At 42.6% G+C, this 23,851-nt stretch overlaps 1 protein-coding gene across 1 annotated transcript in view; it reads left to right on the top strand.

Annotated features, from left to right (window-relative positions):
• EBF2 (EBF transcription factor 2) overlaps positions 1 to 23,851 on the top strand; it is a 220,662-nt gene that overhangs the window by 166,185 nt on the left and 30,626 nt on the right. The window contains exons 8-10 of the mRNA XM_043453353.1: positions 4,904 to 5,021; positions 6,598 to 6,728; positions 7,664 to 7,790. Coding sequence (XP_043309288.1) covers positions 4,904 to 5,021; positions 6,598 to 6,728; positions 7,664 to 7,790 — 376 coding nt within the window. The remainder of the gene's footprint in view (positions 1 to 4,903; positions 5,022 to 6,597; positions 6,729 to 7,663; positions 7,791 to 23,851) is intronic.

The following is a 23,851-nucleotide window of genomic DNA, read 5'->3' as shown; positions in this document are numbered from 1 at the left end:
TCACTAAGTTGTGTCCGACACTTTTGCAACCTCATGGACTGTAGCCTGCCCGGCCCCTCTGTCCATGGGATTTCCCAGGCAAGGATACTGGAGTGAGTTGCCATTTCCTTCTCCAGGGGATCTGCCCGACCCAGGGATCGAATCGAGTCTCCGGCATTGGCACGCGGGTTCTTTACCACTGAGCCACCCGGGAAACCCGTTTGCGTGAACATCATTAGTTATTGTTTATGTGTTGAGTTGAAGCGTGCCAGTGGAGGACAGCCATCACCTACAATGCTTAGTTTTCAGATCTGCAGGTCTTCCTACTGGAGCTTTGAGTTGAAATACAGATACACAGACTCTGAGAAACAAATGAAAGCTGTCACCAATGTCAACAGCAAAAGCCGGGGGTCCATCCCACACAAATTATGGACATCTGTATTCCTAATTGTCATCCTTTTGGACTGTGCCAGTGAAAAAGCAATGCCAAGAGAGTCTGAGAGCTTTAGAAAAACCAGGTATCAGGTTTAGGTGATAGGAGACATTGATGAGATCGAGAAGTCCTTTTGGAAGGAATACTCTCCATATGTTTGTTAAAATACCTTAGATTTTCTAGTTTCAGGTACCTCCTAATGGCACGCTTTGTCAATACTCCACTTGCTACTTCTAAGACAGATCAGTTTATGATCTTAGAAGAACAAGTGGTATGGATGATTCCAGGATCAGAAGATCGTTGGCAAAGATGCCTACAAATAGTTAACAAGGTAATGGTAAGAAATGTTGACCTTGATTTGTTTGGCTAAGATGTAAAGATTTTTGAAGGTCAAAGGTGTCCTTGTGTAGTGTTTTGGAGTCTAACTGTGTCTGACCCTCTAACATTAAGCTGCTGTGGCCTGCAGTTTTGAAGAGTGAAGCAAACCAGGGGGAAAGGGAGAAGGGGGAGAGAACAGGAAATGGAGTGAGGTGTTTCAGGAAGTTGTCAGGGGTTGACTGATTGATTCCAGATGGGAAAGGTCAGCCTTCATGACCCAGGAAATACTCACTGGGGGAAAGAAGTTGGCTTGTGGAAGGGGAAGGCCTGGGAGGGAGACGATGCTGGAATGCACAGTCCACTTCCTTCAGTCTTCAAACATTCAGAAACTTTAACTTCTCTGAATAGAATAATATCAGCGTTGTCATCGTTCATCAGAAAACAGTGAAGGAAGTTAAATTGGAAGCTTTGAGTGTACCAAATGTATCTTCGCCTCCCTCATGTATTTCGTTCTTTCAGAAGGAGAATGAATGCATGGAAAAGTCAGTATTTGTGTGTGTCTTCACATACAAGAACAACAACCATTCCTTAAAAGAAAAAAAAAAAAGAACAACAATCAAATATGTCTGGTTTCACTTGATGGAGTTTGTGTATCAAATCCTTTACATTTTGCAAATTCAGTGAAATTGGCAGCCCTTCCTAGATACCTCACTGTCTTAAGATATTTGGAATATTAAAAAACGGGGACTTGCCTCATATCGATATATATACAGCCACACGCACATACATTTGGACATAATTTAAAATCTTGTAATAAATTTTGCAGACACTGAAATAATTCAGGTTAATTCCCTTGCTGTCAGGAAAGGCCAGCGCTAGCCAGCAAGAGATTAAAATTTATTTCCATTGTTAATAGAAAATAATGAAGTGCATCTGAACCATCAGGGTATGTCATTCGGGAAATGTTCTCTTTGGAACTGAGTCTCACTCCACCCAAATGGACAATGATGAAATCAGCTGGCTCAAGAAAGCCCCATATTTTGTGGCAGGAATGCACGAGGAGCATGAACGTACAGTGTAACAAGGAGCCTGTGGAATGAATTAAAGTGGTCTCGGGGAGAACGCTCTTCATGTCCACATAATCCTCACCTGGGCGCGGCTTCCCCTCCTGTGCCCAGCACAGCTCATTAGCAGTGAAAGCCTGAAGCACCCTCTGTTCTTTTCTTTTTTCCCCATGGATGAGAGCAGAGTCCATTCATGCACACAATTTATAAAATTGATCCGATTCCTCACTTTTTCCCTCCACCTTCTCCTGTTATTTTCAGAGGGTAAGCAGAGACAGAGGTGGTTGCTTTCAGCCTTCCTGCTCATCTTAACTCTGGGAACCAGGAGACCCTTGGCTCCTTCCTCCCTTTGACTGTGAGGCCACCCTCTGCTCTGCTGAGAGGCCCTCTCAGAGTATGTGCCTTACGTCCTGGCAGAAAGTGATGCAGGTCTTTGCCTTCTGGTGGCCACTGCATGATAGGAACTTTCTGGAAGGCCTTTCCCCAGACTCTTAACGTGTTAACAAGGACACAATTGAAAATAGACGTGGAGCTAGACGGCTGCATCCCTGAATCGTGAGCAATTACACTGATAGTAATTTTCTGAATGACTATGGAGTCTCCTTTAAGTTCATTCTGATTTCACAGTGAGCAGGGACATGAAACAGGTAGTGAATGCACTAGTGGAGGCGCTGAAGTGTGGGAGACACACTCGTCGACTAGGAACACATCGTTCTGTGGTCTTAGAGTCTCCATGGCCTGATGTAATGATACCTGATATTTAGCAGACACTCAGGGACTGCGTCTGAATTAGTAACTGCAGCCCCCTGTGTCGTGTAAAAACTCCTGAGTGCGGCTGTCATGCCAGTGACACCAGGCTAGGTGACATACTTTGTGGGCTCATAATTTTAAGGGTTCTTCCAAATCCTTATTATATTACAATATATATATAAAATTTTTACTTCATTGTATATCAGAAACTAACACAATATTGTAAGCAACTGCACCTCAATTGAAAAAAGAAAAAAAGGATGCCCTCTGAAATCCTATTTGAGGTTAAAAAAAAAACAGGAGAGTATTGCTTTGGAAAAGTGTATTGGGTAGGATGGACTGAAAGGAGGCCCAAATAACTCTCTGGGGAGACAGAAATGTTTTATATTGTGATATGGTGTTGATTACCTGGGTATATCCATTTATCAAAATTGTACAGTAATTGCATGTAAATTTCACTTAAAAGGAGATTCATTATGTTTATTTTGTTCGTTTGAAATAATTCTTGGTAAAGAGATGTGATGTGCCATTGAGTGAATCTTGTTTTGTATTAATCTAAAATATTACCTCTTAAGAGCTAAGGCAAGGTCCAGGTTTGTCCCCTCTTTATTTAATAAGTAAGGAAGTGTGTGCTAAGTTGCTTCAGTCATGTCCAACTCTTTGTGACCCTGTGAGCTGTAGCCTGCTAGGCTCCTCTGTCCATGGGATTCTCCAGGCAAGAATATTGGAGTGGGTTACCATGCCTTTCTCCAAGGGATCTTCCTGACCCAGGGATTGAACCTGGGTCTCCTGCGTCTCCTGCATTGCAGGCAAACTCTTCAGGGGTGGCCAAAAAATTCCAAGTAAAGTATCAGTGAGTTTAATTTGGGAATGGACATATCTATTCAAATTCTTTCCTCAGGTCTATACATATACTTGAGTATGTATATAAGAAGTTCCTTTCTCAAACAAAAACAATTGCCACATGTAACTAACAAGTGACTCACTGTCCTGGGTCAGTAAGAAGGTGGTGGATGTGCCCAAGTCCATGCATTTCTGCTGTGTTTTCCCACTGCTCCAGCCTTGACTGATCACCAGCTCTTTGAATTTCCCTTGCGCCCTGATGCGCGGCGCACACATAGAACTCAGACCGACTTCATTCTATATGCTGCTTGTTTGACTTGTTTGCCACGCTCCTCCAGCGTGAGAGTGAGCTCTTTGAGGGTAGGGACCATGCCTTGTAACATGTGGGGGTTTATTCCCCCTACTGGAGCCTTCTCTTGCCCCAGAGCTTAGACTATTGGAGGGGTTCCATGAGTAAAGTCCTCTGTTCTGTTGACTAGCCAAAAAAAGGCAGGAGTGAGGCCACGAGGATGGGAACTCATCTATGAATGTTTTACATGTATTTTCTCATTTTATTCTTCTTTTATGCCATTCAGCACAAGATAGGCAATGTTGTGTATGTTTTACAGACCAGGGAAGTGGAGATCCAAAAAGGTTAAATAATCCATCTATACAGTCCGTGGAATTCTCCAGGCCAGGATACTAGAGTGGGTTGCCATTCCCTTCTCCAGGGGATCTTCCCAACCTAGGGATCGAACCCAGGTCTCCCACAGTGCAGACAGATTCTTTACTGTCTGAGCCTCCAGGGAAGCCCAAGTAATCCATCAGAGGTTCTCAACTCGGAAGGAGCAGGCGTGGGATTTGGGTTCAGTTCTCTCTGACTGCAAATCCACACCCTTCCACTGTGCCACACCCATCTCTCCCCTTTCATCTGGTTAGATACTAAATGTCCTGCGTTTTCAACGCTGAATTCCGCAACTTTACTTTCTCACCCAAAGTCTGAGCATCTCAGTCGCTGCTCTCTGGTGTGGGAGAAACCAGATATAACTCACCAGGCAGTACATGCATGCCCAGCACTACTTTAGCAAATGTCAGATGTTCAAGAACCCGCTCCTGAGAAGTGACCTCCCAGCTGGTGTTTCCATCTTAACTTCCCGATCAGACACAATCAGCTCCTTGTTGTGACTCCAGCCTGAGGGTCACCTGGGAATGATGGTCCAAGTCCTTTGATCAAGATGAAGTTTCTAGAACCCATGGGCAGATTGCCAACTTCCCCACTTCCTCACCTGGGCATAGTTTGAGTACAGATAGGTGACAACACATGGGTGAAGGGTGGCCTGTTTTTCCATAATGCTCTGTGATTGTTATAGGAGGAGGAGAACCCATTCAGATGCCAACAACATGGCCCGTCCCTAAATTCTGGTCCATCTCTCATTAGCCACACGGAAGTCTGACAAAACAGTTTTGTGACTTTTATGACTTACTGAGAAATTAACTCAACCCCCTCCCCGCCATCCTTTTTCGCTGAAATCTGCAGGTCGTATTGTCAACAACAGTGAATGTGGATGGACATGTGCTGGCTGTTTCCGACAACATGTTTGTTCACAACAACTCGAAGCATGGACGGAGAGCCAGAAGGCTGGACCCGTCGGAAGGTAGGGCTGTGCTTTCCTGAGGGACTGAGCCTGGCAGACAAATGACGCTCTTCACAAATTTTTCCTGGTTTGAATTTGAAATTGATGTCTCTGAGTAGGAGTGGAGAATGTCCGCAAGACTGTGTGGATTTAAAAATGAAGCTGTTAAAAAAAAAAAAAAATGAAGCTGTAAACGTTGACTTCTGCCTGCTCTGTTATGGCCCCCACACATCTCCCAGCCAATGTTCAGGTCCTTGCAACTCTCTGGCTCTTTCATGCAGTTCTGTCAGTTTTTCTTTCTCTCTCTCTCTTTATTTTTTTGCTAGGTGGGCATTTCAGGCAAATATAGTGCTATGACATCTTAGTTAAACAGGAACATTACCATGCCAGACATGTATGAATAAGTGTCAGATGTGCGCTTAAACAGATTGTGGGCAAAACAAAACAATGTGCAGAATGAAACTGACACTAATTGATTTTTGTTTGCTTGGACAAGAAAAAATCATGGTCTGCTCTGGGTAATTTTTCCAAGTGCATTAAAGTAATTAGGAATACCGGTAACAGTTAAACTTCAAGTTGTCTGAAAAATTAAAGTATATCAAGGAAGATAACTGACAAACCTAAGCAAATCCCATCCAAGTTCTTTTTTTGTGCATGCTCCCCAACTCATTGGTGTAAGAAGCTCTTGTAATACAGAATGAATGGCTAGGTGAGGCTCCTATTTTTGTGTACTGTCTTGCTGTATACTGCCCACCAGCCCCCACCCCAACTCAGCCCTTAAACTGTGTCTTGTATCATTTCAAATAGGAATTAATGAACTGAAAGAAAATGATTGAATCAGTAAAGAATTTGGAGTGGTGTTAATTCTCCCGCAGCGGGCACTGAAAGGGGAGAAGAAAATCCCAGGGTTCAGAACTAGGAACCCATCCAGTTTCTTTTGACTGATTGGATGTGATTGACTGGCTGTTCAAAGGGGGCTCATGTTTTTGGAGTCCTGCCAAAGTTCTCCTCCACCTCTGACCCTGTCAGCTCTGGAAATGGAGTGATGGATTGACTTTAGTTATGGCCTGAAAACCATATTGGGTTCCTGTTGGGATGTAAAGTCCAGAGGCCTCGAACATATGGAAGAAGGGAGGGAAAATCCTTCCTACAAAGGTAGGAAAGTGATTAGAAATTGTCTCTTGATACAGCCAGAAAAAAAAAAAAGTCTTCAACTATGGTAGATTTTACTTTCTCCTTCTTTCTCTAGCACGTTAACAGACCTTGTAAATCTTAACATCTTGGGGCAGAGGAGGTGGGGAGAGAAAAGGGATTTACACATTTCCAGTGTGATCAACTTATAAAATATGGGGAAAAACAACAGAGATTTAAAAACACCCTTTGCACAATTAGCTAAGTGTTTTCATATATAGTGGTCAACTCATTAGGCTTTAATGACCTGGTGAAAACCAACAACCAATTAGGGAATGATGGCAAGTCAGCAAAGCTCAACTTGAACTTCTTAGATAACCAAGAGCTTTCAAGAGCAGTCAGTCCCCAAACTCCAAACTTCAACCACCAAAAGACAGACTTGACTTTTTCTTTCCTATCTTTTTAGCAACTCCATGCATCAAAGCCATTAGCCCAAGTGAAGGCTGGACCACTGGAGGAGCCATGGTGATCATTATTGGGGACAACTTCTTTGATGGCCTCCAAGTGGTGTTTGGGACCATGCTTGTATGGAGTGAGGTAGGCAAAGACAACTCAGTTCCCTGATTTCCTTTGTTTTGACCTGGGAAAACTACTAATTCTGCAATGTCAGCAACATGAACACACACACACCCACACCCACACACACACACACACACTATTGAGTACTTATTATAAGTGGGGCAGTAGGATTAAAAGACATGTAAGCCACAATTTCCTGCAGGCATGGACCCCTTAAAAAGAAATATTCACTGTAATAAGTATTGTTTATAATTATGAAAAATTAGAAATTGGCTAAACATTGGGTACTAAGAGAATGGTTAAATAAATGATGACGTATCATCATTTACTTAGAAATTATATTTGAAAGATTTCTAATGACACAGGAAAAGGGAACATGCTTACACTATAATGCTAAACGAAAAAAAATCAGGACAACAGTATCTATGGATGTAAAATGTAAATATATAACACATCCTTAGAAAAGTACTGGAAATGTGCCAAAGATGAATAATGGCTGTCTCTGGGTTATGCAATGGTAACTTTTTAAAAATTTTTCTCTAGTTTCCAATTTTTCTACTGTGATGAGAAAAAAAACAAGACAAGTCACAACAAGATATATAACAGTGCTAAGTTGGATATGGAAATTGCCAAATCAATCTGTGAGGTCATGGCAGTGTAGGAACTGGGGGAGGGAATGACTTCAGGGATGGGGGTCAGGTGGACACAGGAGGTGGGGGGGTACTTGAGCTGGGCTAATAGGAAGGGAAGGATAGACAGGTTGGGTTGAAAGGTAATTCCAGGGTGAGAGACAGAAACGCTTGAGTGGAATGGGACAGGGCGTTCATGGCACATGGGGCGCCATGAGTGCACCAGTTTGCTCTGGGAGATAGCAGTGGACGATGCTTCTGTGTTCAGTATATCCGTGATAACATATAATAAATACTTTATTTCCCTGCCTGTTCATTCCTCAGCTAATAACTCCTCATGCCATCAGAGTGCAGACTCCTCCTCGGCACATCCCTGGGGTCGTAGAAGTGACATTGTCTTATAAATCCAAACAGTTCTGCAAAGGAGCTCCAGGGAGGTTCATTTACACAGGTGGGTGAGAAAATTATTCCAAGGGAGACTGGTTCCTGGTTCATTTTTGCGCTGGTTCCTAGTCTATCCACTTTATAATCATTCTAACTTTTATAGGTCTTTCTACTGGTGTGGCAAGAGCGGACCGGGTCATAGGCATTGAAAAGGGATGTGTTGATCTAATTTTGTGTTTTATGTAAGCAATTTCTGCACAGTCTGGGAAATGGTCATGGCAGCTCATTTCAGGATTCCATCCTTATGAATTTAACTCAGCTGGAACCATGCTAGAATAGACTTTTATCCAAACAAATCAGATAAAATATTTGACAGAGTTGCTGGCTATAACGAAATTTTCTTGAAAAGGATTCAGGAAAGTTGCCTAATGATGCTGCAGAGGGATTCAAATTATATTAAAACTTTATGAAAGTAGAAATGATCTAATTGGTTCAATATTTATTGAACGCCTACATTGTATCTACTACTTTTTTCCAGGTGGAAGGTACAATAACATAGAAGACATGGTCCCTATTTGGAAATTTAGAAACTATTGGAGAAGGCAACAGAGCAGCTGGTGAATTAAGAGTGTTCAAATTGTTTAGTATTTCCAAAGGATGGAATATGAATTTCACAAAAAGGGAGTTTACTATGAACTAGAGTAGAGGGATGGGGTTCAAGGAGGAGATGATACTGAAGACCATTTTTAAGGATGGGAGGATTTGGACAGGCAAAGAGAAAAAGGAAGCGTGTTCCTCCTATGGGAGTCTTAAGTACAAAGACGCAGAGGATAAGGTGAGTTGATGTCTGGAGGAGAGAAAAAGCTGGTTCAATAGCTGTGGGGATCCATGAGATGGAACTTAGACTAGAACTTAGCTAGGCATGGTAGGAAAGGGAACCTGAGTTAGTTGGGGAACAGCTGAGGGCAGGGAGACCCACTAGAATATTGTTGTTTAGTCCCTAAGTCGTGTCTGACTCTTGCGACCCCATCAACTGTAGCCCGTTAGGCTCCTCTGTCTATGGGATTCTCCAGGCAAAGAATATTGGAGTGGGTTGCCATTTCCTCCTCCAGGGGATCTTCCTGACCCTGGGATTGAACCTGCATTTTGTGCATTGGCAGACAGATTCTTTACCACTGAGCCACCAGGGAAGTCAGAATATTGTTACTCTGAATAAAAAAATAAGGCGTATAGGGAAAGAAGTATAGAAATCAAGAAAATATATCAGACCTATTACAAATTTCTAATAATATATTTTATAGTGTTTTCTTCTTCATTTGGACTTAGCCTCCTATTATTATTTAAGTGTAAATTGTCTGATTGGCAATCAATTAGGAGTAGAAGGAAAAGGATGATTTTAGGTATATGTTTAACATTTTGTCATTGAGTTTTCTCTCTTGAGATAGGCATGTCTTGGTTGGATTACTTTTTTGTGGATCTATTCTATTGCAGTTGCAATAAAATATTTACTATTCTAGCTCCCAAAGGGATACAGCTTTTTCAGTCATTCAAATGAACATTTATTACATGCCTACCACAGGCTAGCACAGCTCTAGGCTCTGGGATATAAAAGTGGGCAAGATAAAGCCCTCCATCTTAATAAACCTTGCATACTATAGGCGGAGACAGTCAACACAGAACATACATGATATAATTTCAGACAGTGATAAGGAAGGGATAGAGAATGAGGGAGGGTCTCTCTGAGAAAGGAACATTGATCAGAGATGTATGTTTAAGTGAAATGAAGTGAAGTCTCTCAGTCGTGTCCGACTCTTTGTGACCCCATGGACTGTAGCCTGCCAGGCTCCTCCGCCCATGGGATTTTTTAGGCAAGAATACTGGAGTGGGTTGCCATTTCCTTCTCCAGGGGATCTTCCCAACCCAGGGATGGAATCCAGGTCTCCTGCATTGCAGGCAGACTCTTTTACCATCTGAGCCACCAGGGAATCCCACGATGTATATCGCAGGTGTGGAAATCTGTCCCCCCCCCCCTTATCTCTTTGACTTCCTCTCCTGTCCGTTCACCTTTCCTCTATCCCTAGGCCTCCTCAGGGCTGTGTTTTCTGTGTGGTTCACCACTGTTAGCTAGAATAGCCCCTGGCAGTCAATCGGCTGGGGGCAAATGTCCCAGACAGAGAAAAGACGACAGTCTGAGAGGCAGGGATAAGCCTGGCATCATTGGGGAAGAGCAAGAATGCCAGTGTGGCCAGAGTGGATTCAATGGGAAATGAGGCAGGAAAGGCAGGTAGGACAATAGTATACATGGGAAAACTTTGAGGATGCCAAACAAGGGAGTAGTCAGCATCCAGATGAGATTTAAAGCCACTGGGCTGGATGAGGGGCCATGGAAGGGCGTATAGCTACAAGATGGAAGAGGTCTAAAGATGGCAGGTGCATCCGAAGCGCTAAGTGTAGGGCTCAAGAAAACAGGGAGGAGCCTGTGAAGGACACAGAAAGGGAGTGGTCAGTGGGTAGGAGGAAACAGGAGCCTGGACTGTCCCTGGAGTCAGGTGAGGAATGGGTTTCACTTCACACATAGAGTTTTGCTTTCTCAAATGCACCCACTGTAATATGGATGACAGGTCTGCCCTGTAAGGTAATAGGTAGGATGAATAAAAACTGCATTGCAATTAATCTTCAATTCTCTTCCGAAGTAACAAACAAGCAATACTCAGTGGGGCTATAGATGTTTGGAGCCAGGTGTTGTGTGCATATATGTTTACATGTGTATATGTGTGTGTCTGTGTAAACGTATAAAGTTCCTTCAAAAGCAGAGGTTCTCATCCTTGGCTGCGCTTTAATGCATCAATGCTCAGGCTGGATCCCAGACTAATTAAATCTGAAGTTCTGAAGATAGGACCCAGGTAATCATGTCATCTATATATTCCATAAACAAACATCAGCTCTAAATTATCACTCAAGGCACAAAGTCAGTAATAGCAGTATTCCTCTAGCAGCTTACAGTTCTAGATAGAGAGAGAGACACTTGTGGATCATAATCATCATGCTGAGCCCTAAAGGAGATATAAATGCAAAAGGGGCTATAGGAGCATTGAACAGGGGTGGCTCACTTTGGGAAACCAGGGAAGGCTTTCTGGAGGAACTGACCATAGAGTGACATTTCAAAAGTAAAGAAGGAACTTGCCAGACAGAATAGAGGAGCCTAAATGATTCACAGATCATGGAAAACACGGTGCCTGGTTAAAAAGAAAGAAAAGGAGCCCACACAGCAGTAAAGATAATAGATTTTATGTTGCCCGTAAATCTAAGAATTTTAAAGATAATAAGACACCAAAGAACATTGGATCAAACTCCATCTGCTGCAGATGAGAAAGCTAAGACCAGGGAGAAATGACTTGCCTGTTCAATTCAAGGTGGAGTCAGAACAAGGACTCAGGTCTCTGGCTATCCAGCCCGCTGACTTATGTTAAGCAAAGCAGTGTCAGCAAATCATAGGGTAGCAGGGAGTAGGACATGACTGAAGTGACTTAACATGCATGCACATCAGCAAATACTTCTGTTTTCCTGATGTGCTGAGACATGGTTGACTTATCCCTGAAGCAAGTATCAGTGGAACATGCCCCACGTTGGTTTGTTGTGTTTGCTGATTTCCATGGTGCAGGTACTGTCACCAGGGCTGATTTCAAACTACCAATATGACATCAGCTGGCTCACAGCATTCCTGAAAATTCAACAACCTGCTCTCATAAAATGGTACAAGCCAGGTCTAGAACACCTGTGCATGGAAAGCGTTTGAAATAGAGAGCAGCTATAGCTTATTATTGAAAAGGTGTATATTATTAATATTATTGGTGCTACTAGTGTTATCATCATGGAAGCTGACTTGAACAAGGAATTACAAATGTGATGAGTGATACAGGATGCTGGGGATATATATCAGAGGAATCTTAAGCCAATGGAGAAGATTAAGGACAGTTCAAACATAGAAAACAGTACATGCAAAGGCCCTGGGGTAGGAAAGAATGTGGGATGTATTTGACGGTAACTAGGGACAGGGAAGAATGTGAAAGAGAGGTTGGCTTCAAATAGGAAGAGAGGTTGAACCTGCTTGTTTGGCTGCATCCCAAGTGCCATGGGGAGCTACTGGAATAGTTTAAAGCTGGGAGCGCCATGATCAGATTTGCCTTTTCAAAGAGCCTTTTGGCTGCCGCAGAGAGAATGGTTTGGAACCTAGGATGGATTCAGGGAGGTCAGTTTGAGGCCAGTGTGGTGGCCCCAGCCAGAAATGATGGCAACTTGGACTGGAGTGCCAGTGGTGGGGACAGGCAGAAGTGGATGAAATTTAGGAGGTAGCATTGACGGGACTTGATGATTGATTGGATGGGGTGAAGGTTGGGGAAGGAAAGGGAGGGAATGACTCAGGTTTCAGGTTTGAAAAATTGGGTGGGTATAGCTTAGAAAGTGATTTTTAAAAAAGGTATAAAGTGCTGAGGGAGTTCAGAGGAAGGACAAAATACTTCCAGCTGGTGGAGAGGTGGGAAGATTTAATATTGTAAAGATGTCGATTAATGAATAAATTTAACACAATGCCAATCAAAGGACCAACAAAATGTTTGGGGAAAACTTTACAAAAGTTCACCTGCAAAAATAAAGGTGCTAAAATAGCACCTTTAGGTTTGAAAAATGAGAGGGCTCTGCCCTACCAGACTTTAAAACCTATGTTAAGTTTCGGTAATTAGAAGAATATGGGGTTTTGCAGGAACACATAGAAATGTCATGCAACAGAAGAAAACACTTAAAAATAAACAGTTTTTGTGCACACAACTAGTACAAATACAGAAGTATTTGTATGGGTGAGGAGACATCTCAAGTCAACATGGAAAATATGGAATTTTTAACAAATGGTGTGGGGCCAACTAATTAAGCATTTTTAAAAGTTATATATCTAATTTCATATCACAAAGTGAAGCATACTTGAATTAAATATTTTAATTAAATGTAGGCATTAATTAATTAATTTTTAAAAATGTAGGCATTTCAAAAAATTATTACACTTGAGCCTTGCTAAAAGCTTGATCCCAAAGACAGAAATCACTGAGCATAAATATGTGATTACATGAAAAGAAAATGTTTGCATGTCTAAGTTTCAATTATTAAATCGAAAGGATAAGGACAAACTGAAACCATATTTGTTATCTATGACATAATATCCTACACATAAAAATATTCATTTACTTGTTGAGCAAAGTTCATTTTATGCCTACTCTTTGTCAGCCACTATGTTATACATTATGGATAAACAAGTGAATGTTAGAGGTCTTATACATTCAGGGGGAAAAACTCCCTAAAAACTAGCAAAGACCATCAGGAGCTAATTCAGGAAGGAATATAATCAAGCAATAAACATGTTTGTAAAAATCCCAACCACATTAATAATCAGATAAAAGCAAATTAAGGCAACTACAGGATAACATTTTCTTTCTATCAAGGTGGCAAAGATTTTTTTTTAAACAAAATTAGAAGAAAGTGGGGGTTTTCTAACACACAGTTCTCCAGTCTCAGAAGAGTACCCTGATGGTACTAGCCTTAAAAAAAAATGTATGTGCCCTTTAACCCAACAATTCTACTTTTAGGAATATATACTTGGGAAATAATTGAGTTTGCCCGAAGGTTGTTTATTCTGAAGCACTGTTAATAAGCACTGTTGAAGCACTGTTAATAAGAGTGAAAAACTGTAAACAATCATAAATAACAAAACATCCTTATACTGAAAAACATCTTAGATATTAAAAGTAATGCTGTCGGTGCTCAGTCGCTCAGTGCTCAGGACACGCTCAGAAGTTGTGTCCAACTCTTTGCAACCCCATGGACTGTAGCCAACCAAGATCTTCTGTCCATGGGATTTCCCAGGCAAGAATACTGGAGTGGATTGCCATTTCCTCTTCCAAAAGAAATGCTGTGGATGGATATTTAATTACATGGTAACGATAACCCTGTATGCAAAACAGAAAAAGAGACACAGATGTACAGAACAGACTTTTGGACTCTGTGGGAGAAGGCAAGGGTGGGATGTTCTGAGAGAATAGCATTGAAACAAATATACTATCAAGGGTGAAACAGATCACCAGCCCAGGTTGGATGCATGAGACAAGTGCTCAGGGCTGGTGCACTGGGGAGACCCAGAGGGATGGGATGGGGAGGGAGGCGGGATGGGGAACACATGTAAATCCATGGCTGGTTCATGTCAATGTATGGCAAAAACCACTATACTATCGTGAAGTAATTAGCCTCCAACTAATAAAAATAAATGAAAAAAAATTAAAATTAAAAAAAAAAGAAAGACATTGGTGATATATTGAAAAAAATAAAGCTTAAAAACTGTATGTACAATATGGTCTCTGGAGATGCACGAGAGTGTAATTTGATTGCTGGGTCGGGAAGATTCCCTGGAGAAGGAAATGGCAACTCACTTCAGTATTCTTGCCTGGAGAACCCCATGAACAAAGGAGCCTGGTGAGCTACAGTCCATGGGGTCACAAAGAGTCAGACACGACTGAGCACACATGCGCACACGTGCACACCCACACACACACACCAATCATGCTGGACCCTGTTCCAGCATATTGCGTTCTGATCTTTTGGGAGGGTCTGAGAATCTGTATTTTAAACAAAGAAATGAGTTTGGGAATGCTGAGTCCTGCTCATCAGGCTGCTGCAGTGACTTCCTGGCTTGTAAAGTATTGGACAACATGGGGCAGTTCTTTTCAGACAAACACAATAGTATTACCCCACAAACACAATAGTATTTACTCGTATGTGGAACTTTCTAGAAAGAGACTCCAAAAGCAGGAGGTGGGAAGGAAATTTCCAGCAAACCTCCCCTCCCTCAGCCCTCACCCCACCACTCACATCTTATGGATCATGGTCCAACTGTTGATGGTTTCCGTATCCAAGGACACACCACCACAATAAACCCAAGCCTATTAGATGGGACTTACCTGGTATAATTAGGCAAAATGCAATAATCAGCTCCCCACGGTTGTTGCTGCCAAGGACCGCATAAACAACATCAGGGCTCTGAAAAACAACACGTTTTATTCGCACATGTAGGAAGGTGTATTTTCCTCCAACCACCACGATTTACTGAAGTGCAGCTTGCTGCTGCAGAGTCAAGAGCGCCACACGAGCATCCAGATCATCAGGAAACGTCCCACTGCCTCTGTCCACTTTGAGACCTAGAGGCAGCACAAGCCAAGGCTTGTGAGCGGGAGAGGTCCCCCACTCCACTGGCCGACTTTGCTGCAGAAAACTGGCAGTGCAGAAAAATAATCCCGGTAGGGGCACCCAGTGAGACCACGGTTACTCGTTTTTCAGGTAACCATGGTTACTGCATCTTAAGGATGCAGGGAGAGGAGGTCTGTAGCAAGGCATTTGAGAATGGAACTCCACTTTGTCATTAAACTTGAGAGAACTTAGCACTGGAGAGGAAGACTGTCAGTGATAGAGTTTACAGGTCTGGATTTGAGTCTGAATTTTATGATAAATCCCATAACCATTCTTTGCCTTAGTTTTCTTTTGAAAAATTACTTCTTTATATATTTTTGGTTGCGCGGGGTCTCTGCTAGTTGTGGAGCACGGGCTCTAGGAGCACAGACTCAGTAGTTGTGGCACATGGGCTTTAGTTTCCTGTAGCGAGTGGAATCTTCCTGGATCAGGGATCAAACCCGTGTCCCCTGCATTGACAGGTGGGTTCTTATCCACTGGACTACCAGGGAAGTCCCTCACCTTAATCTTCTAACCTAAAAATTGGAAGATATTTATCTCACTGGGAATATGCAAGTATATTTTGTATAGAAATACACAGATATAAACAAAATTTACTATTGTAAGTGTTTGGCGTGGGATACATAATTTCTATGATGAGTTCTCTTTGGCTTCCTTCCTCACTGCTGTTTGATCAAAGGTGGACTTTTTTGCGGGCTTCCCAGGTGGCTCACTGGTAAAGAATCTGCCTGCCAATGCAGGAGACACAGGTTCGATCCCTGGGTTGGGAAGATCCCCTGGAGAAGGAAATGGCGACCCACTCTACTATTCTTGCCTGGAGAATCCCATGGACAGAGGAGCCTGGCGGGCTACAGAACATGGGGTCACAAAGAGTCAGAGACGACTTAGCGACTAAACAACAGCAGATATTTTTGCATGTATTCTCTACTGTAGAAGGTGAATTCTTGAAAGACCCACCATATCATGCCTTTACTATCTGGGTCTGGGTTAGAAATCAGGGTTTTAGGTGACAGGGAAGGTCAGGGCAGCCAGAGAGCATGTGTGCTCTCTGCAAGTGGTTTGAAGGGAAATGAGTTTTCAAAGGAAGAGCCAATTGGGCCCAGCTGGCTCAGGTGCAGGCCCAAGAACTGCTTCCCAAGGTGTGTGGTTGAACTCAGAAGCTGTCAAATCACCCTAGCTATGGAGACACCCATAGAAACCAAACAATTCACGTCAACTCACCTCCTCCCCAAAACAATCCTCATCTTTTATTGGTTTGCCAAAAAGTTATTCTGGGTTTTCCCATAAGATATCATGGAAAAAATAGCTTATGGAAAAACCTGAATGGACTTTTTGGCCAACCCAGTACTTTAGCACAAACGAAGTATTTAATCACTCTGTTCATTATTTGGGAGCAGGTGTTAATCAACAAGAAAGTAGCCAAGATCAGGAAGCAGTTGTGTGGAGAAACAAAAAGCCGAGGTTATTCCACGGCCCCCCTGGATCATACCCTACACAGTCTCCTCCTGGGGCTGGGCATGGGGTTCCACTGGGCCACACTGCATTGATGTGCACTCTGGATTCAGATGTTAATAGCTCACCCACATCACATTTCTTCTTCTTTTTTTCTTCCTATAGCATTATCCTGAAAAAAAAAATTCTCATTTAAGAAATGAATCTGATTTTTAGTTAAAAATACCCAATTCGGATATCAAAAACTGGCCTGAGTACAATTGTTCCCTGTTTGCACTAGAAACAGGTTGGATGAATGGCCCCCCTGGTAGCCTGCAGTTTTACTGAAGTTGCCTCCACCCCCATCGCCTATAAAATTTGGATCCATCATTCGGCTGAGCCTGAGGAATGATGTCTCCGTTGGAAGTCCCAGAATAGGGGGCCGTTGTTTTGCTAGAGACGTCCCAGCCTCTTAATGGCCTGGTGCTCTCAGCTATAATATTCTAAATACATATTACAGAGAGCAGAGCATATTCATAACTGCTCCGTGGTGGCATTTAGATTTACCCTTGAAATTTATCTTTAATTTTTACAGTTGTCTCCTTAACCATGTATATTACTCCCTTCTTCAAACAATCTGTCTTGCTGCTGCAGTTTTTCTTGAAACCAAAGCGTAATTAAATATTAAATTAATATTTCATTTAAAATTAAATATCAGAGGCTTCCATCTAATCTTTCACTTGTGCACTGCTGGTTCTCACCTCGTGTTCTTGTTCCTATATCCACAAAGGCAGGTACCACTTCTTAATAATGTGTTCCTATATTATCTTTGTTCTTTTTTAAAAAATTGGTGACACTGAACCTTTGCTACATTGAAACAGATGGATATAGGGAGAGATTTCAGTGTAGCAAAAGTTAAAGACAATTCAACAGCCCAGGGCTTCAACTCTACCCATCTCCACTTCTTGAAGAATTTCGCTTTCACCAAATAAATAAATAATGGGCTTCCCAGGTGACTCAGCGGTAAAGAATCTGCCTGCCAATGCAGGAGATGTAAGAGACTCGGGTTTGATCCCTAGGTCAGGAAGATCCCCTGGAGAAGGAAATGGCAACCTACTCAGGTATTCTTGCCTGGGAAATCCCATGGACAGAGGAGCCTGGTGGGCTCCCAGCTATGGGGTCGCAAAGAGTCAGACATGACTTAATAACTGAAGAACAGCAAGAAATAAGTAATAGTCTTAGAATCATAATGCAAGAACTTACAAGGGGTCTGAGAAAACATTTAATCTAACTTTTTGTTTTTGCAGAGAGATAAACCAAAGTCTACCTGCCTTTGAAGGTGGTAAAGTTGGTCAAGGTTAGGAATTAAGGCAGATCCCAGACAAGGGACAGCTTTATCTCTATCACACCATCAAATGCTATGAAAAAATTGACCTTGGGAGCAGATAGCCTTGAATGTTGGACACCTGAGGAGTAAGGCAGATGATAGATAAATGGACGAGAAAATTGGGAGGACTGGGAGCAAGAGAGAGAAACCAAAATCACAGCACAAACAAGGCAGACCTCACAGAAATAAATACGCATGTGTGCATGTATGGGTAATCGCTTCAGCTGTGTCCAACTCTTTTTGACCCCAAGGCCTGTAGCCTGCCAGGCTCCTCTATCCATGGGATTCTCCAGGCAAGAGTACTGGAGTGGGTTGCCATGCCCTCCTCCAGAGGATCTTCCTGACCCAGGGATCGAACCTGATTCTCTTATGTCTCCTGCACTGGCAGGCAGGTTCTTTACCATTAGCACCACTTGGGAAGCCTCACAGGAATCAACACATAAGATCAAAGCACTTTGAAGACATATTCACCGAGGGAAGACCAGAACAGACTTCCTAAAGGGGGCTTGAAGGCAGGGGCTAGTTTGCATGCATGTAAATTCCTCCCCAAGCAAGCCTTCCTGTCCTGTCAATGGAGACTAACTGTCTTAGACCAGCACCATATGGAGAGGTGTTCTTTTTATTTTTTTAAACTTTTAATTTTGTATTGGGGTATAGCGTATTCACAGTGTTGTAACAGTTTCAGTGAACAGTAAAAGGACACAGTGATACATAATCATGAATCCATTTCTCCCCAAATCCCCTCCCATCCAGGCTGCCACATACCAGTGAACAGAGTTCCATGTGCCATCCAGTAGGTCCTTGATGGTTATCCAAGGAGAGAGCTTCCTCAAGCATGTTTTCTTTTGTGCCTGCATCTCAAAGTCCACTTTCTGATCTGGTACTTGCCTGGCAGCCGCATTACATAGATTTGAGGTTTCTTGAGCAGGATTCTTTTTCCATTGCTTTCTTTAATTCTTGGAGAAGGTTGAGATTTAGAGTTAGGGCTGGAGGGATCCTCTAATTCTGTGGCCTGGACCCCTCAGGGGCCCGTGGGCTTTGTGATGAAAGTGAAGACCCTCTGCTGCAGATGGATGCACACAGATGCAGACAGACAACTAGGCTCAGACTTTTTAGACTTTTGTCAGCCTCTTCTTGGCCATCCGTAGGCTCCATGACCATCTGAGGTGCCAGCTGAAGACTTACTAATGAAGAAAGCTGCAACCGAGATCAACATCCCAGGGTCGTAGTCTGACAGAGTACTCAGATCTCCTAGGCCCCTCGTTTTACTTGTCTTCTCTCAAATTTCTGCAAAGGAACTCAACCAGCCCTTGCTATTGCCATCTTGGTGGTCAGTACTTCTGTTAGTCAAAGGCAGAAATGACCACCTGCCTGCAAAGTCAATGCTGTCTTTGTTGAGGGTAGACCAGAACTCTAACCAGAAGTCCCCTTTCTATGTTGGCCATGGAAAGAACCTCTATTTCTGGGAAACAGAAATAGAGGCAAAAACTGGGGTAAGCATTATCTGCTCTCCATGCCTCCTCTTAAGGAAAAGAAACAATCATATAGAATTTATCCGTCTCACTAACCCTTTGGGAGAATTAATATTGAGCAACAGCCAGTTTTTTTTTTTTAAATGAGTGGTTCCCAGTAGATATTTTTAGTTAAATACTATTTACTTTTAAAAGAAACCCTTCACACATTGCTTATGGTTTATATCTATTCACTGGGTCAAAGATATGTAAGCAACCTCATATATTATACCCGCAATCAAAATGAGAAATGACACATAAGATCCAGGCTCTCAGGAGAAATATTATGAAATCTCAAGGTATTGATGAAAGTTTTTCCAAGGCTGATCCAAATGGGATTTAGATTCTGTGGCAGTTGAAATGTGTATTATTAAACTCCTTAAGCAAACCCGAATGACTCCCAGTGGAGGATTAAGACATTCTATGTATAGCAAAGACGAAATTCTCATGTCTGAGTTTTCTCCATTGAATTCCCCCTTGATTAGCTTCTGTAATATTTAACTTCATGCCATGCCATAATTATTTAATAAAAGGTAAATATAAATTATATTTCAGTGGGGATTTGACCTTTTACCTTAATGTTAATGTTACCAAAGAAAGACATAGATAAATAGAGCCTATAGATCGAAGCCTATTTTTAATTTACTCTGTTTTTGCCTTGCCAGCTTTTCTCTGTGTCCCTCTCAGCCAAGAGGTTGGCAGGACTTCACACCACCCCCGCACTCCATGTGGTAGCGGAGGCTGTAAATTCACACTGATGATGGCGGTTAATGATCTGTTGGCCCTTAGAGACAGTCTTGGGGCTGGTCTCGGGCACCTCATTAGCTAATTGAGGTTTACTTGGCTCGCATCAGGCCTGAAAAGTCAGAGAACACCCAGGGAGGTGGGGAGCGGGGAAAGCTGGGACTCAAGGTGAGGCTGAAGTGATAGGATGCAAAACAGCTGGTCCAATGGGAAGTGAGTTTGGATCCAGAATAAAAACTGTTCAATGCAACCCTGATTTTTTTTTTTTAAGATGTGGACCATTTTTAAAGTCTTTATTGAATTTGTTACAATATTGTTTCTGTCTTATATTTTGGATTTTTGGTCCAGAGGCATGTGGGATCTTAGTTCCCTGACCAGGGATCGAACCCACACCCCCTGTGGAAGGTATGGGTCTTAACCACTGGACCATCAGGGAGATTCCCAACCCTGAGGTTTTGAAGGCTGAACTATTGAGGGATTGACTGATTTTTCTTCTTACACTTTGGTGTTGACTAAACAGTTTGGGCTTCATGATTTTTACTTCAAAATTTCACTTAAGTGGCATGCTGTGTGTGTGCTCACGCACACATCTGTGTGATTATTCCCTGTCCATGTAGATATACACAACAGTGTATTTCACCATCTTTCTCATCTTGGATACACACAGAACCCATCCACAGCATATGCCTAGGAAGCCTGGCAGGGCCCTCTTTCTCAACATGAGAAAGAGATGAATATGTCTATTTTGCTTCATCAGCTTAAAATGTGAATTGCTAATTCCACGTGGTCAGGAGTGCCTGCTGTTTCTGATGTAGATGAGGAGCCTGGACTAGCGGGCAGATGAGATAAACCAGACATCACCCTGGGGGTCCTGGTGGTTTTCATCTAACAGGGACAACAATGGGTACAACTGTGTGATAAAGTTTACAAAAGAGAGGGCTTCCCTGGTGGCTCAGTGGTAAAGAACTTGCCTGCCAGTGCAGGAGACGCAGGTTCAATTCCTGGTCCAGGAGGATCCCACACACCTCAGGGCAACTAAGCCCGTGTGCCCCAGCTACTGAGCCTGTGCTCTGGAGCCCAGGAGCCGCAGCTACTGAAGCCTCATGCCCTCCAGCCCGTGCTCTGAAACAAGAGAGGTCACCACAATGAGAAGCCCGAGAGGAGAGTAGCCACTGCTTGCAACAGAAGCCCGTGCAGCAACGAAGACCCAGCACAACCCCAAATAAATAAAGTTATATACAAATAGAGTCGATGAAAGAGGAAGCCTTCTGTGTGCTAATGAGAGCCCAGTTTTAGCAGATTACTGTGAGCAGCAGGAAGGACCTAGGAATAAGGGTATTAGTGGCAGGCTGAGGATAGACCTCTAGGGCTCCATTGAGAGGGGGCGAGAATCTGGTAGCAATGCAGATGGGAGGGAAGGGACAAGGACAGTCACGGAGACAGTGGGGACCTTGGTTGGCGGTTGCTAGATTCCCTATCTTATGGGTTATTCCCTTACTTTATGGTCAGCGTGGTGTAAGCATGCTGTTGTTAGCTGCTCAGTCATGTCTGACTCTTTGTGACCCCGTGGACTGTAGCTCACCAGGTTACTCTGTCCATGGAATTCTCCAGGCAAGAACACTGGAGAGGGTTGCCATTGCCTTCTCTAGGGGATCTTCCCAACCCAGGAATCGAACCCGTGTCTCCTGTATTGGCAGGTGGATTCTTTACCACTAGCACCACCTTGGAGCTGCATTTAAAATGGGGATAAAATGCATGTCATAGGGTTGTAATGAGGATTAAATGAGCTAATATATGTAAAAGGTATTAGCATAATGCCTGTAACAGAGTAAGCCTTCAGTACATTCTAACAGCTATCATAACAGTTTTCATTGTTGAATATTATAGCCACTAAAAATCCTATTATTAAAGAAAAAGCCTTCAGAAATTGCTGACATTATAGTGTTAAGCAGGGAAAAAACAGTTTACAGAATGATTCCTATTACACCGCCAGCTATTCTTACATGTGTTTCTGGGTAAGATGGTAATATGAGTGCGTACGTCTGTGCTCGGTTGCCTCAGTTGTGTCTGACTCTTTTCCAACCCTATGTAGCCCGCCAGGCTCCTCTGTCCCTGGGATTCTCCAGGCAGGAAAACTGGAGTGGATTGCCATGCCCTCCTCCAGGGAATCTTCTGGACCCAGTGATCAACCTGGGTCTCTTATGTCTCCTGCATTGGCAGGCAGGTTCTTTACCACTAGCACCACCTGGGAAGCCCCGGTAACATGAGTACAAGTATTTAATTGGCCCCCATCCACAATCTATGGAAGGATATTTTCAAGAAAGCATAAAAATAAGGGAGACCTGGTATTTGTGTGTGAAGCTAAACTGGTCTCATCACGATGCCAGAGATTCTGTGTCCCTGTGATGATGTGTGCAGGCGGGGTCGTGTTGGAGGGTGTGACATTCTGCTCATGGGAACAGATGAGGCGAGCCAGGAAATCAGGGAGAACCCTGACAAAACCTCCCCGGTGCCCCGCTCAGAGTGAGGACAAGTGAAACGGCAAAAACTTGATCTAGAATGCAAAGAGAATCCTCAACCATTCTGTGTCCAGAGAGGGTGTCATTAATGTGTGAGGAAGACAGAAAGATATTCTCTTATTTCAAGGACCCCGACAGAATTCGATTCTTATTCCTACTAAACTAACCTGACGACTGGAGAATTGGATCAATCAAGAATGGAAAAGTTATGGTTCCACAGGACCACTGGTTAGCAGAAAAAGCGGTGAAACATACAGTATCTGAATTATTGTTAATATGAGGACATGCTTTAACAGAAATACGGAAATTAATGTCTAAAAGAGACAGATCATAGAAAATCTAGTAATAGGAATATTAGCTGAAGAGGATAAACCAACAAAAATGTAAAGGTAGACAGAATGCAGTGGGGGAATTAAAGGTAAGCAACATTTTATATATGTGGAGGGGCTCCACAGACTCAAGCAATTAGGAAAAGCAAAATATTTTCAGAGAAAGTCAGAGGTACTATTCTAAATTAAAATAGAGTGTGCATCTTCCTAGTCACTAGAGAAAATATATATACATTAAAAAACTATTAGACATACAAGGAGCATGTGGAAGGGTAAATTTATAGCAGCAATTATGTAGAAAAGATGTTAAATAATATGATCAAAAAGATATATTAAATAATACATTTAAAGCATTTCCCATGGAACACAGACAAGACTAATATGAATTCACAAAAAAACTTAATAAATTCCAAAAGGCAGATATTCTGTACACCACCTTTTTGAATCCAGTGCAATTAATTAGAATAAATAATTAACAATTTAATACTCAATCACCTAGAAATTTTAGGATATTCTCTTTGGAACTAAAGGAAGACAAAATTAGAAATAGGACTGCTCAGAAAGTGTAACAAAGTTGGTGTCGGCGGTGGGGTTACCGTGTGGAGAGTCATAAATAGGAGATTAGAAATTTTAAGCAAATACTATATTAAAATTTATGCTAAAACATTTAAAACCTTAATGAAATGCATGATTTCTTTTTTAAAAATAATTTTATTTATTATGTTTCATTTTTGGCCGTGCTGGGTCTTCACTGCTGCGTGGGTTTTCTCTAGTTGTGGTGAGTGGGGGCTGCTCTCTAGTTGCAGTGTGTGGACTTCTCATTGCAGCGGCTTCTCTTGTTGCAGAGGCTGGGCTCTGGGGCACACAGGCTTCAGTGACTGTGGCACAGGGGCCCAGCAGTGGCGGCTCCCGGGCCCCAGAGA

The sequence above is a fragment of the Cervus canadensis genome, chromosome 30, assembly GCF_019320065.1.
Source record: "Cervus canadensis isolate Bull #8, Minnesota chromosome 30, ASM1932006v1, whole genome shotgun sequence".
Taxonomy (NCBI): Eukaryota; Metazoa; Chordata; class Mammalia; order Artiodactyla; family Cervidae; genus Cervus; species Cervus canadensis.
This window is presented reverse-complemented; position numbering and strand designations above follow the sequence as displayed.